Source organism: Neophocaena asiaeorientalis, unplaced genomic scaffold (genome assembly GCF_003031525.2).
Source record: "Neophocaena asiaeorientalis asiaeorientalis breed wild unplaced genomic scaffold, Neophocaena_asiaeorientalis_V1.1 scaffold476, whole genome shotgun sequence".
Taxonomy (NCBI): Eukaryota; Metazoa; Chordata; class Mammalia; order Artiodactyla; family Phocoenidae; genus Neophocaena; species Neophocaena asiaeorientalis.
This window is the reverse complement of record NW_020172178.1, coordinates 9,631,566-9,644,308: the sequence shown is the minus strand read 5'-3', so window position 1 is coordinate 9,644,308 and position 12,743 is coordinate 9,631,566. Positions and strand designations below refer to the sequence as shown.

General features: G+C 67.2%; 1 protein-coding gene across 3 annotated transcripts in view; it reads right to left on the bottom strand.

Moving 5' to 3' along the window:
- Positions 1-320: 320 nt before the first annotated feature.
- The window catches only part of ASPG (asparaginase), a 20,865-nt gene continuing 8,442 nt past the window's right edge, over positions 321-12,743 (bottom strand). For 2 of the 3 annotated variants that reach the window (XM_024758764.1, XM_024758768.1), the window contains exons 7-16: positions 10,930-11,042; positions 8,686-8,868; positions 8,476-8,589; positions 7,848-7,964; positions 6,410-6,505; positions 6,002-6,165; positions 3,525-3,611; positions 1,523-1,622; positions 1,097-1,177; positions 321-611 (exon numbers count right to left, since the gene is read on the bottom strand). In XM_024758764.1, the coding sequence (XP_024614532.1) occupies positions 546-611; positions 1,097-1,177; positions 1,523-1,622; positions 3,525-3,611; positions 6,002-6,165; positions 6,410-6,505; positions 7,848-7,964; positions 8,476-8,589; positions 8,686-8,868; positions 10,930-11,042 (1,121 nt within the window). In that variant the 3' untranslated portion in view covers positions 321-545. The other variant, XM_024758776.1, reaches the window with a different exon arrangement.

The following is a 12,743-nucleotide window of genomic DNA, read 5'->3' as shown; positions in this document are numbered from 1 at the left end:
ACAGAGAGATGGTCTCCATGAGGAGAGTGCGGCAGAAGACGATGTGGGTGGGGGCTGCCTGGAGGAGGTGACCCCAAGCTTCAAGAGGAGGTCTGGGAGGAGAGGAGGTGGGGCAGAGGCTGTCTGGGGAGGGAACAGCCTGCCCACCCCACCCAGGGGCTCACACTCACTCCTGGCGCCTTGGGAAGGATTGGCGGAGCGCCCCTCACCCCCAGGATGCTGAAGACACGGCCCTTTGACCCAGAGCCTGGGGCCTGACACCCCACACACATACCCACGGTCCTGGGACCCAGACACACCCACTGGAGCCGGGCTTTGGGGATCTCGGGAGGGAATGGCCCTCGGAGAGATTTTATTGCCACTCTACCCAACAAAGACCTTTAGGCTGCATTCTGCCAACAGGATGGGAAGCAGCTCCAGCAGCGAGGACGGGGGCAGGGGCAGGGGGCACACAGCACAGTCAGAGCCGGGGTGGGGGGGGGCTGCCGTCATCCTTCCGGCAGGTCTCAACAGGAAGGAATGGCTCACGCTGCAGCAAGACAGCTTCAGGTTAGACACCAGGCAGCACTTCCTGACAACGGGAGGTCTCTAGAGGAGGGGAGGCCCAGGTACTGTATGGGGGCAGAGCAGACAAACAAGCCCGGGCACCTGTCAGTGGGAAGCAGCCTTTCACAGGGGAGGGACCCAAGGACCTGAGCAAACCCAACCAGCCTGGAGTTTCCCGGAAGGCCAGCTGATGGGGTGGGGGTGAGGAGTCAGCTGGAACCTGGCCCACCCAGCCCAGTGGGTGCTGGTCCTGGTGGGGCGGGGCAGGGCGGGCAGGCCCCCTCCAGGCTCGGGGAGCTTCTTGACCATGGCTGGGGCCTCCAGTGCCGCGGCAGGGTGCGCCATGGGGCAGGGTGCGCTATGGGGCGGCCTGACAGGACGGAAGCAGGGGGTCTGGGGTTGGCCCTCCCTCCAGGCAGTTTGCAGCTTGCCACAGAGGGTGCGCCCCACCCACAGGAGGGGCTCTGCAGGCCCCACTGACTTAGACCGGCTCTGTCCCCAGGACACAGTCCCCACCAGGTCCAACCCCACAGGGGGGTGGGGGACTTACTGGGCCCAGGGCCTGGTCACCAACCCCACCCTGAAGGCTCTGCAGAAGGGCCACCACTTCCAGCTTCCCAGCTGCCTCTGCCTGCAGGGTGGATGAAGGGGAACGCGGGAGGGGCTGCCTCAGGGATTCGGACCAGCAACCTGGCCCTGAACCCCGCCTCCCACCCCCAGTGGCCCACCAGGCTGCCCTCCCACCCGTGCACCAAGGACCCCATGACTCCTCCGTTGCCCTTGTCCCCACAGGTCTCGGCCCTGGGAGGGAACCTGGGACAGGAAAAGGGACAGCCCTCCCACCCCTGTGGTTCCCGCATATGAAGTGCATCCACCCGGAGAGCAGGAGTTGGGCATTTGGGAAGCGGGAGCCAATGAAGCTGTCAGGGGGGCCTTCCTGGACGAGGTGGCCTCAGAGGGCACTGGTGGCACTCACGACATGCAGGGCGCTGCGCCCATCATAGCCCGGCTGCCTCAGGTCGGCCCCTGCCTGCCACCATGCCCGCAGGCCTTCACAGTCTGCCCTGCATGCCAGCCTGGGAGGGGGAGTGGAGGACGGGGAGCGTCAGAGACCACCGGGCACACGTCCATCTGCCCACCGGCACTTTTGCAAAGCCAGCCCCAAACAGCTGACCCAGCAGTGCCCGAGCCCTGGGGCAGGAGCGCAGGAGTCGCTGCGGGCCAGCTGACGGCCTGGAGTCTGGTTTCACCAGCAGGGGTGACTGGGACTCAGGTCAAGGGTGCACACACGAAGGCACATGCGTGAAGATGCACACCACACACACCCCACCGGCTGAGTGCCGCCCGCCAGTTTCATATTTCACGACACAGCTCTCCCTGGCGGGGCCCACAGAGGCAGGCCGCATGGGGGTTTCCTGGCTAGGAGGGGGCCTGGGCCTGCCTGCCCTAGGGAGGTGGCGGGGGACTCACAGCGCACCTCCCGGGCCCTCGTGGGGCCGTCTGCATCCTCCCTTTGCTCTCACCCTGGGACCAGGCAGGGAAGGGGTCCAAGCCAGGTGTGCTGGCCAGGACTGCCGGGCAGAAGGGCCATCCCCCAACGGGGCCCTAGGGACTCCCTCTGGGTCAGGAAACGGCAGCAGCAGCCCCCGAAGCGGCGCTGGGTCATCCCTGAGGTGAATCACGCTGACGGTGCCACCACCCGCCCCGCCCCCAGATCTGCCGGCAGGCCTCTCACGCTGGTTCCCACACACACTCACCTCCTGGAAGAGCTGGCCAAGGGCCCCCCACAAATCCAGCCAAGCAGCTCAGGTCAGATGACCCACTCCCGTGGGAGCTGGCTGCCACATCCCCCCTCTGCCTGTTTCCCCATCTGTCAACGGAGCCATCGAGGCCCACCTGGGGTGCAGCTCTGAACCAAGTCACCTCAGAAGTCCCTTCAGAGCCAAGACCCTCCCCGCCTGGGCCCCGCCACCATCCCGCACATCTGAGACCCCCCAGCCCCGCCCGCCTTAGCCCTGTCGGTGCCGAGAAGAGGCAGGTCAGCCAGCAGGATTCGGCCCCCCAGTGACGCTGCACTCCAGGGAGGGAGGAGCTGAGGCTGGGGCCAGTGGGCTCTCTGCACCCCACTGTGTCTAGGACGGGGGCCTCCAAGGCTCGGGGGTGGGGGGATGCTGGCCGGTGGGGACGAGGGGGCCAGAGATTCAGGTCCTCTTCCTGGAGAGCAGGCAGCCACCCCTCCTCACACCACAGCAGCCACGGTCTAAGACACCGCCCTTGTCACCCAGCCCACGCCTGGGGGCTCTGACTTCCAAGGTGCTTCCGGCCCCCAGCCTGCCCCCCCTCGGCCCCTCCCCTCCTCGAGGCCTCAGACCTGCCCAGGGCAGCCCGGGCTGGACACAGGAGGGGCTGGTGGGCAGGGCTGGGTGGGGGGGAGCCAGCGACAGAACATCTGCAGCGCCACGGGGAGGGTCCCAGGGACGGAGGAAGGAGCGGAGGCTGGCAGCCCTGGGCCTGCCCCCAGCCCAGCCTACCACCACCCCTCCCGGGCCTCAGCCTCCCCAGGTCTGCCTGGTGGTCACTCAGAGTGGCTGAGGTCCGAGTCCTGCTGGCAGCTGGCAGCCGAACGCCGACCAGGGCAGGGCAGCTGCTGGGCCTTGGTGTCCTCCCCACGGGGGAGCACGGCCACGCGTGAGAGCTGCCGACTGCCCTGCCCCCACCCCGTGCCCCCAACCTCCCCAAACGCAGCCCAGGCTCCCCCGAGCCCACACCCAGGCACCCTCCCAGCCGACCCCTCCACGGCCCTCCTCTACCCACACACACGCACGCACACGCTCACACGCACCCCCTTGCTGGACTGCTCCCTCTTCTAGGAACAAACCCCACCCTCAAGTGCTCCAAGGGCCCAGCTGGTGCACGATGGGCTCTCCCCCCTCTGAAGCCCACGTCCCGGGAAGCGCAGGTACGCCTGCGACCCTCACCTGCAGAGCTCTGTCCCCGAGTCCTCCAGCTCCTGGGGGGACAGGCAGGCCCCAGCCGCCCGCAGCAGCCCAATGACAGCCTGATGCCTGCGTGAGAAACAGCGCGGTGACCGCCTGCCCGCCGCAGCCTCTGCGAGACGCCAGCAGGGCCTTGTCCTGTGCCCAAGACCAGGAACCCGCCCTCCCCAGACCAGGGCCACCGCACCTCGGTCCCCGGCACCCAGACCCACGCCGGGAGGGTGGTCAGTCAGCCCTGGCTGTGCAGCACCCCCGCCAAAGGCCCCGAGGCCCCACTCTGGGCACCTTCGGACGGCCCACACTGGAGGAGCCTCCCTGCCCAGCTCACACCCGCCAGGGCCGAGTCTGGGAAAACGGAATCCCTTGGGCCGGTAGTCTGCCCTTGGGGACGGGGTGGGCATGAGACATTGACGGAAGAACATGGGCGTCAGGCCGGCCCGGAGCAGGGCCCAGAGGCCTGTGGGTGTCGAGGCACCTGCTCCGAGCCCAGGAACAGAGAGCACAGAGCCCCGAGTTTGGGGGTGTACCATCAACTGCATGGTCACCCCACTTTTAGGGAGCTGGGGAGGAGAGTGGGGCCCCCCCACCCCCCCGGAGCCCTCCAGGGTGAGGCCAGCCCCTCCAGGGCACAGCAGGGCCCGCCGGGGGGTGAGCCGGGAGACCGGTTCGGGAGGCAAGGGAGCTGCCGTGACAGCAGCTGGGGACGAGCGGGTGGGACCAGGACGGGGTGAGCTCACCGTGCTGCCACCCACACCCAAGTGTGAGCTGCAGTCTCCAGCCAGATCACCCGGCCTGGGCGCCATGGGCACGCCCCACGTGCAGCCCTCCCCCTCGGTCCCCCGCCTGTCCTGAGAACCCTTTGATGCTCCCAGGAGGCCGGGAGGGAGGGGCTCCCCACTGCCCACTGCCCCAAGGGTGAGGCGCCCTGGCCCAGGACTGAGCCGAGCGGTCTGGTGGCCTGGGCTCTCCATAAGACTCATGTGACCCCCAGAAATAACCCAGGGTCCTGCAGGCCGAGAGCCCCTGGGGAGGGCCCGGGGCCTGTGGCAGACGCTAAACCGAGACCAGCTCTGCATTCGGAAACAGCAAGACTACAAGAGATGGAAAGCAAGGCCTGTGATCCCCGTGTCCCAGACACACCCTCACACCCGTGCTCACCAGTGCGCTCACACACACACTCTCACACACACGTATGTGATGCCCCTCCCAGCTGCCGGGCAGGGGACGGGGAAACAGGTGGGAGAGAGGTCCCGCCCCTGCCCCTAGGTCTTCCCAGAAAGTTCCAGGCCTCGGAGCAACGTAAGCCCCTAGAATGCAGGGCCAAGTGGCTACCAGGCCCCACACGTGCCCATCCGCCATGAATTCCAACTGTCCGTCAGAGCAAGAGAGGCCTGCCCCTCGGAGAGATGCCAGGCGGGCCTGGGAGGGCAAGGAGACAGCCACCCCAGCAGAGGACACGGGTACAGGTGTTCACCAGCCCCGATGCCTGCTCCTCCGGCCTCGGCTGGCTGGCTGCCCGCCCGCCAGGCCCAACCCCAAGGGAAGGGGTCAGAGCCTGTGACCCCGGCTCCCGGGTGGTGACCACCAGCTCGTGTGTTTTCCTTCACGTCGATCCTCACACAACCTGCCCTGCAAGGTGCCGCCGCCCCAGCCTGCAGTGCACGTCACAGGTGAGCACACAGGGTGGCCCCTCCAGGGGGCCCCAGCCTCTGGCCTTGGCTGCAGGGCAGGGGGCCTCCGCTCCTCCTTAGAAGGAACCAGACGTCAGGTGCCCACAATGACTGCCCAGGGCCCTCGGGCCTCAGCAAGAGCTCAGCTCTGCAACTCTCCACTTGGGTGGAGGCCCCCAAAAAAACCCAGGCTGGGGCCCTGCCCTAAAAAGCCAGGGTATGTTGGATGGGGCCAGCTTGGGGGACCCCCCCACTAGCATGCATGCTGAGCCTGCCCCCTTGGGGACCTGTGCTCACCCAGCCCAACGTCTGGCTCTATGTCACCTGCTCTGTACCTGCTCCATCCCAGTGCTGGGTTGGGGGTTTCTCCCCTTGCCCCACCCCCAGCCCCTCAGGTGGAGGACGGAGGGAACACACACGAGACCCCTTGTGCTCTGTAAGCGTTTTTCTTTTCTAGAAATTCCGTGCCAGGGTCTTGCCGGGCCTGCCTGGCTCAGCTTGGTGGTCACCTCCAGGAAGCCCTCCCTGACCACCCTGCCCAGAGTCAGTCCTCCCGGTCTGGGCCCTGTTCACACCTGGCAAGGTCACCGCTAGTGCCTAGGGCCCAGCTGGAGGTGGGCAAGGCTCCAGGAAGCAGGCGTCCTTGGTCCCACCTGGCTTTGCCTGGGGATGCTGTGTGACCACAGGCACACTGAAGGCCCCCTCTGAGGCATTCCTGTCCAGGCCCTGCCCCACACGGCACCCCTGCCCGCACATCTGCCACAGCGCCCTCCCCCCCCAGCCCAGTACCTGCCCCTCACGGCCAGCAGCAGCGGGCTGAGGCCATCCTTGTCCCGTGCGTTCACGTCCAGCCCTCTCTGCAGCAGCATGGTGACCACCCCAGCCTGGCCCCCTCGGGCAGCCGAGTGCAGCGGAGTTTGACCACCAAAGTCCTCCAGGCTCAGGTCACTGCCCTGGGGCGGTGCAAGGGACCACCACCCACTGAGGGGAGGCTGGACAGGGCCAGGTAGGCCACAGGGAAGGGGGACAGGGTCGGGGTGCACCCAAGGGGGGCCTGACACAGCCACGTGCCCCCCTCGGCTGCAGGGAGGTGAGCAAGCCCCGGGACAGGCAGTCCTGCCCACATCTGCGCAGCGCCCCACCCCCCGGGGCCTGGTGCAGCTGCAGCTGGTCCCCGAGGACGGGCAGGGGTCTCACCAGCTCTGCAAGCGCCTGCAGGGCCTCCAGGTCGCCGGCGTGGGCCGCGGCGCAGGCCAGGCTGGGTGCCAGGGCATCTCGCACGTCCTCAGCCTCCTGGGGTGAGGGGGCGCCGCAGCACCTTGGGACCCCTGCCGCTTCCTGGGGTCCTCACCACCCCCAGGAGTGGGCAGGGCCAGGAGCAGGGGAACAGGTGGGCAGAGGTGGGGCGCAGGGCCCATGGGAACCCTGCTGGCCCACACACCGTGCCGGCAGTGAGTCCCAGGATGGGGTCCAGCGCCCCCTCAAGTCTCAACATGGTAAAAGGAAGGGGCTAGGCACCACATCCGAGGCCTACTCGGGACCCCCAGCCCTGGGAGCAAAGTCCAGGCAGGACACAGGCCACCACCTGGCTCTGTCCCATCAGCTGTGTGACCGGGGCCTGCCACCCGCCCGCTGAGACCCACGTCCTCGCCTGCCTCTCCTGCGGGCCAGGAGGCAGGGGTAACTCATAGGGCACCTGCCTGGGGGAGGGTGGGAAGGGGTGCCTGGCCCTCCCCAGCAGGAAGGGACGCCTGGACCCCGTGCTGGGAATTCCATGGGTCACCTAACAGCTCCCCAAGGTGCCAGACGGCTGGGGGTCCCATCAGAGGCCCCCGTAGGCATCCCCGCGCCAGGCACCATGGCAGGGCCTGAGATCTGGAGTCATTAAGACCCGAGGCATCCACTGTGACGACAGGCCGCACACGTCTGGCTGCTGCCCATCCCTGGCAAGCAGGTTAAGTTCCCGCCACTCTCCACTCTCCCACCCTCACTCTGCAGAGGGGAAACTGAGGCACGTGGTGTGACCCGGGTCAGCAACGGGACACAGTGCCCATCTCCTGCCAGGCGCACCAGGTCTGGACACTTCTCCCAGAGGCCAGTGCCGGGGGTAGTGGTAAGGTGGGGCACCAGGAGGCCCCAGTCACCCCCGTGAGCCTGGCCCAGCTTAAATCTCAGATCCCAGGCCCTAAAGCAAGTCCTCGGTCCCTTCCTGGGCCTGGGCACCCTGGCTGAGAAGGGGAAGGAGCTCCAAGCCTGGCCCCTCTTCCCGGGGAGACCCCAGAGCAGACACCTCTCTCCCGCCAGCAGCAGGACGGACGGAGCGCCCATGTTGCCTGAGAGCGCCCCCCTCGCGAGGCGGCCCTGCAGCAGGGCCAGCAGGCCCGGCCCGGCTGCCCACCGGGTGAGCGGCCACGTTCTGAGTACCGTGTGCACGCTGCAAGGGCCCCTCTCGACTGCCTGGCCCCTTCCCACACACTGGCCCACGAGTCCCTGCAAACCCTCCCCACTGTGGCCCCGAGCCCAGAACCAGTTCGTGCCTGGTGGTTTTCTGCTCCTGGCACCAAAATGCCAGCGGGCGGGAGCCCATCCCTCAGGGACCCACCGCCCAGACCCCCTCGCCCACGCTGGACAATACCTGGCTCAGACTAAGGAGCCGGGCAACCCCGCGGCCCGGCGTACTGCCCCGCAGAGAGGGCCGGAGCTCGTCCACGGCAGGCAGCGTCATCTCCCCGCGCAGGTCCCTGGCCAGCAGCTGCCAGGGGGGGCACACGGAGAGCTGGGCCAGCTCCATCAGGGCCCGGACCCAGCAGCCCAGACCAACCTCGCAGGCCAGGCACCCCAGGTCCCGGGAGAGGGCTGCCCAGGGCCTGAAACTCCTCCCTCGGGCTCCATGCCTGAGGCCAGAGCCTAACCCCAGGCAGATCCCCACACCAGGCCGGCCCCACCCGCCAGCCCTCCAGCCCAGGGTCTCCCCAGACCCCTGTGGCCTCTGCCCAGCCCCAGGGCCCGGGGACAGCCGTGTCTGAGGCCAGCCTGAAAAGCAAGAGGGAGGGAACACCCTGGGAGCAGTTTGGGGATCCTGAGCCCAAGCCAGACCTGGGGCTCCTCGAGGTGTGGACAGGCAGTGCCCGGGCTTGGGGGTGGCAACCGTTCGGGGGAGCCCCCCGTCCTCGCCCCCCTTCCAAACCCAGGCACACATCCCCCGGACTGGGCCCCACCGCCCGCCAGTGCGGGCCCGGGTCCCCAGCCGGAGGGGCACGCACCTCCTTCCTGCCATCCAGGCTCAGCCCCGGCAGGCCAAGCACATACGACAGCTTGGCCAGGGCCGCCTCCGATGTCATGTCGGAGCCTGAGATGGTGCCGGCTCCCGCCAGGGCCTGCAGGAACGGAGGCACCGGCGGACGATGGGGCACGGGGTCACAGCCGGACTTGCCCCTGCCCTCCCTCCCAAGGCCTCCGTGTCCCCGCCCCACCGTGCCAGCGCCATAGTCCGAGGTGACGGCGCCCTGAAGGCAGTGGGTGCAGTTGACGATGACTAGGCCTCGCTCAGCTGCCACCCGCAGCTCCTGAAGCAGGTCGGGCTTGGTGGGCCCGTTTCCCGATCCGAAGGTTTCCATGACCACGCCCTTTAGGGGGGGTTGCAGGAAGACCCGGACCTGCGGGGGCCAGGAGGCGAGGGTGAGGGGCCTGGCTTCCTGCTCCAGCAATGGGGACCAACAGGCTGGCCCTGCACCCTCGGTGCCCGCCACGCTCCCCAACACATCCCCCCAAAGGGAACCTTGTCCCCTTCTAAGTGTTAAGGCCACAAACACCGTGGAAATGGGTCAGAGGTCACAAGGAGCCAGCTGGAGATGAGAAAGGGCCATCAAAGGTCTCACGGAGTGAAGGGCCCCCCATCCCAGCTGGGCCACCACACCGCCCCTCCCGGCCCCTGGCCCCTCCATCCGGTCCAAAGCTCTGCCCCGTCTGACACACAACAGGTGATGCTCCCAGCAAGCCAGTGTGTGGGGAAAGGGCCCTGCAGCTAAACACACATGCAGGGTTCTGCTTAAGCCAGGGTGCTGTCCGCACATCCCACAAGGCTGCAAGGCTCCACTCGGAAGACAGAGGACGGGGGCTTCCCTGGTGGCGCAGTGGTTAAGAGTTCACCTGCCAGTGCAGGGAACACAGGTTCGAGCCCCGGTCCGGGAAGATCCAACATGCTGTGGAGCAACTAAGCCCGTGTGCCACAACTACTGAGCCCGCAGTGCCACAACTACTGAAGCCCGCGCTCCTAGAACCCATGCTCTGCAACAAGAGAAGCCACCGCAATGAGAAGCCCACACACCGCAACGAAGAGCAGCCCCCGCTCGCCACAACTAGAGAAAGCCCACGTGCAGCAACGAAGACCCGACACAGGCAAAAATTAATTAATTAATTTAAAAAAAAAAGAAGAAGAAGAGGACAGGGCCTGGGGTTTACCTCGAACAAGGATGGTCCCCTCAGAGTCCACCCTGCGGGGACACCTGTTGCCCAGCTCAGCCATGCCCCGTGTCAGCACAGAGGCCCCAGGGCTGAGCCCTGTCTGTCCCTGAACCTGCTACACAGGGGGAGCCCAGAGGCCAAGCTGCTGGCCTGTGCAGCAGGCGTCCAGCCCTCTGGCTGTGCCCCCATCAGAGCCTTTCAGAACTGCCATCGGCTCCCTCTGCTTCTCCAGGTAGAGGCCAAAGGTGAAAGCAGACCTGTTGCTGGCAGATACCCGGGAACGGGGAGACTGGAGACCAGGACCCGCTGCCGCTGGAGACTAGGTCACCAGCAGCAGGCCCTGCCCCGACAGCCCAGAAGTCCCCGTCGAGCGAAGCCCTGGGGGTCCCATCCCCCCGCCTGAGCTCGGCGCAGCTTATGGCTCTGCACTCCCCCAGCTACGGCATGTTCTAGAAAGACTTCACAGGCCGGCATGCTTTCCCAGAAGGAGCCTGTGCAGCTAAGCCCCACTTAAGATGGCAGCCTCGTGCAGTGGCCTCTGGTTACTGTACGACGTGAGACCCGTGCGTGGGATCCGGCCACCAGCCCCGGGACGGCCCTCATCTTCGAGGGCAGCCCTCACTGGAGCGCGCCTCCAGCAAAACCCTTCTGGTCCCAACGCGGCTCTGCCCCGTCTGTCCCCAGCGCCCTGGGAGGGGAGCAGGCTCCAGTTCACAGACTGTGGCCCAGAGGTTAAAGGCAGCCCGATGCCAGGCCACCCCAGGTATAGCGACACACCTGGGAAGCCACGTGTGTAGGGTAGAAGAGGGGGCTGCAGTGCCCCGCCGGTCACAGCACTTAAGCAAGCGTGTTCTGAGCCCCTGCAGCCCCGCACTCAGTGCCAGAGATGCCCAGAGACGCTTTTACCCAAGACCCCTCCATCCAACTGGCAGCCCAGCATCTGGGCCTGACTCACTGGGCAGGACGGAGGCAGGCGCTGTGTCCGCCCCAGGAACAGCTGGTGGCCAAGGGGTGGACGGCAGGGACCACCAGAGCGGCCACAAGAAAGAGCAGAGTCCAGGGCCACACTCCCTCAGCCTCAGAGGAGCCCTCGGAACCCGGTGCTGTGACGTCCCCGGGGACAAGCCCAGGTCACAAATAAGGTGAACGGGCTGAGAAGGCAGCGGAGGGGGTGCAGGTCCCAGTGACACGAAGGTGGGGAGGGGAGGGGGTACAGGAGGCAGGCACCGTGGGGGCTGAGCCGGGGTCCCTACCAGGGTGGCGGGGATCCCGGGGTAGAGGCGCAGCAGGCCCACGTCGCGCTCCATGCTGCCGTGCACCACCAGCCGGCCCTGCCCACGGACCTTCCGCACCAGCTCCCGGTTGACTGTGAGGACAGAGGGGCCGAATGCACACCTTCCGGCCATCTGCAGGCCACGGTCCCGGCCCAGCCTCCCCGGACCCCCCGGCCTCTGTCTGGTGCCTCCGGAGTCCCGTCCCCTGCCCCCTCTCCCAGCTCGCTCAGGCGAGGGGCGCAGCTCCAGCCTGAGCCAGCCCCCGTGGCAGGCGTGGGCTTCAGGGGGCGAAGAGGACCCTGCAGGGACAGAGGCCTCCAGAGCCCAGCAGGCCACGCCAGTGCGGGAGAGGGGAAGGGCAGGTGGAGGAAGGGCCTTCCAGGCAGAGGGCACGCCACGTGCAACAGCAAGAAGCACAGCACACGGGGCAGAGCTGGGGGATCACCAGGAACCTGCAATCCTGGGTCCCAGGAGCAGTCAGGGCGGCATCCTCTGACCAGCCAGCCTCACGAGCCCCTTACTGGGCACCGACCTGACCCACGGCCCAGCAAGTCAGTGAATGAATGAATGAATGAGTCTTCTGGACCCCTAACCTTTGGGGAAAGAAAACCTCCATCTCATTCACGTTGAAGTCTCAGAGGCCTAACGTGAGCCCAGCCCGCTCTCCACGCCCAGGGCGGCTCCTAAGCCCCGTGGAGCGTGAAGGGGGCAGTTCCGTGGGGTCAGTGCCTGCCATGCCGAGAACTCCCCAGGGGATCAGCCTCTCCGTGGGTCTAAAGGCTGCTGCTCTGCGGGGACCAAAGGCCTCCCAGGCCTTCTGCTCCAGCCATGGGCAGGGGGCAGGCATCTGGGCGGCAGGCCTGGCCTTCGACCCTCAGGAGCCCGGCGCTGAGCCCAGGGTCCCATTCTCTCAGCCCCTCGCACATGGCAGCCTCGAGCAGGCAGAGGCCGGGCTGAGGGAGCAGGTACCAAGGAGGCCCCATTGTCCAGCCCAGGGAAACTGAGGCCCAGGGAGGGAAAGGGCCTTGCCCAAGGCTGCCCAGAGTCAGGTGCAGAGCCCGGAGGGGAATGCGGGCTCCAGGGCCCCCGCCCAGGGCTCCTCCACCAACCCGGTCCCGTGGAGGGGGGTGCAAGCCTGCGGGCCTCCTGCTGTTTCCACCAGAGCAATTCTCATATGATAATAAACTGAGGAACGTTCCAGACACGTGCTGCCCTTTCACAGGGAGCTGGGAGGGTGGGAGACGCGGGGGCTCTGGGGGATGGGCTTGGGAGGAGGGCGGCCGCAGCATCCGTCAGCAGCGAGAGGCGTCCTTCAATTTCGGGCCCCGGCCCCAGCTGGGCGAGCAGATAAGACGGCGGCGGGTGGGAGAGAGGCCACCAGCCAGGAGTTACGGCTGCAGAGGGGGGTTTACGGAGACAGAGCAGGCCCACGCCGCCCTGCCCGGCCAGCCCATCCCCCTCAGAGTCCATGGGACCCCAAGTCCTTCCACCTGGGCCTACTGGACACCAGGGGACCGCTGTCCCCATGCGCAGAGGGGCCGAGAGGAGGGAAGGTGGTGTGAGGACCACCGTCCCTGCTCGGTCCTAACACTGCCACTGCAGGGCCACGCAGCGGAGCCCACGTGCACAGGGGACACTGGGTCCCGCGTCCCCTTCAGCTGCTGGGACCCCGCTGGCCCGAGCCTGTCGGCCCGACTCCCCCTCCCTGGGGCCAGGGCTTCTGCACAGCGAGAACCTGGGGCTCCGGTGTGACCGCACGTGCCTCACCCACTCGGGGAAGGGCGGTGCCAGCA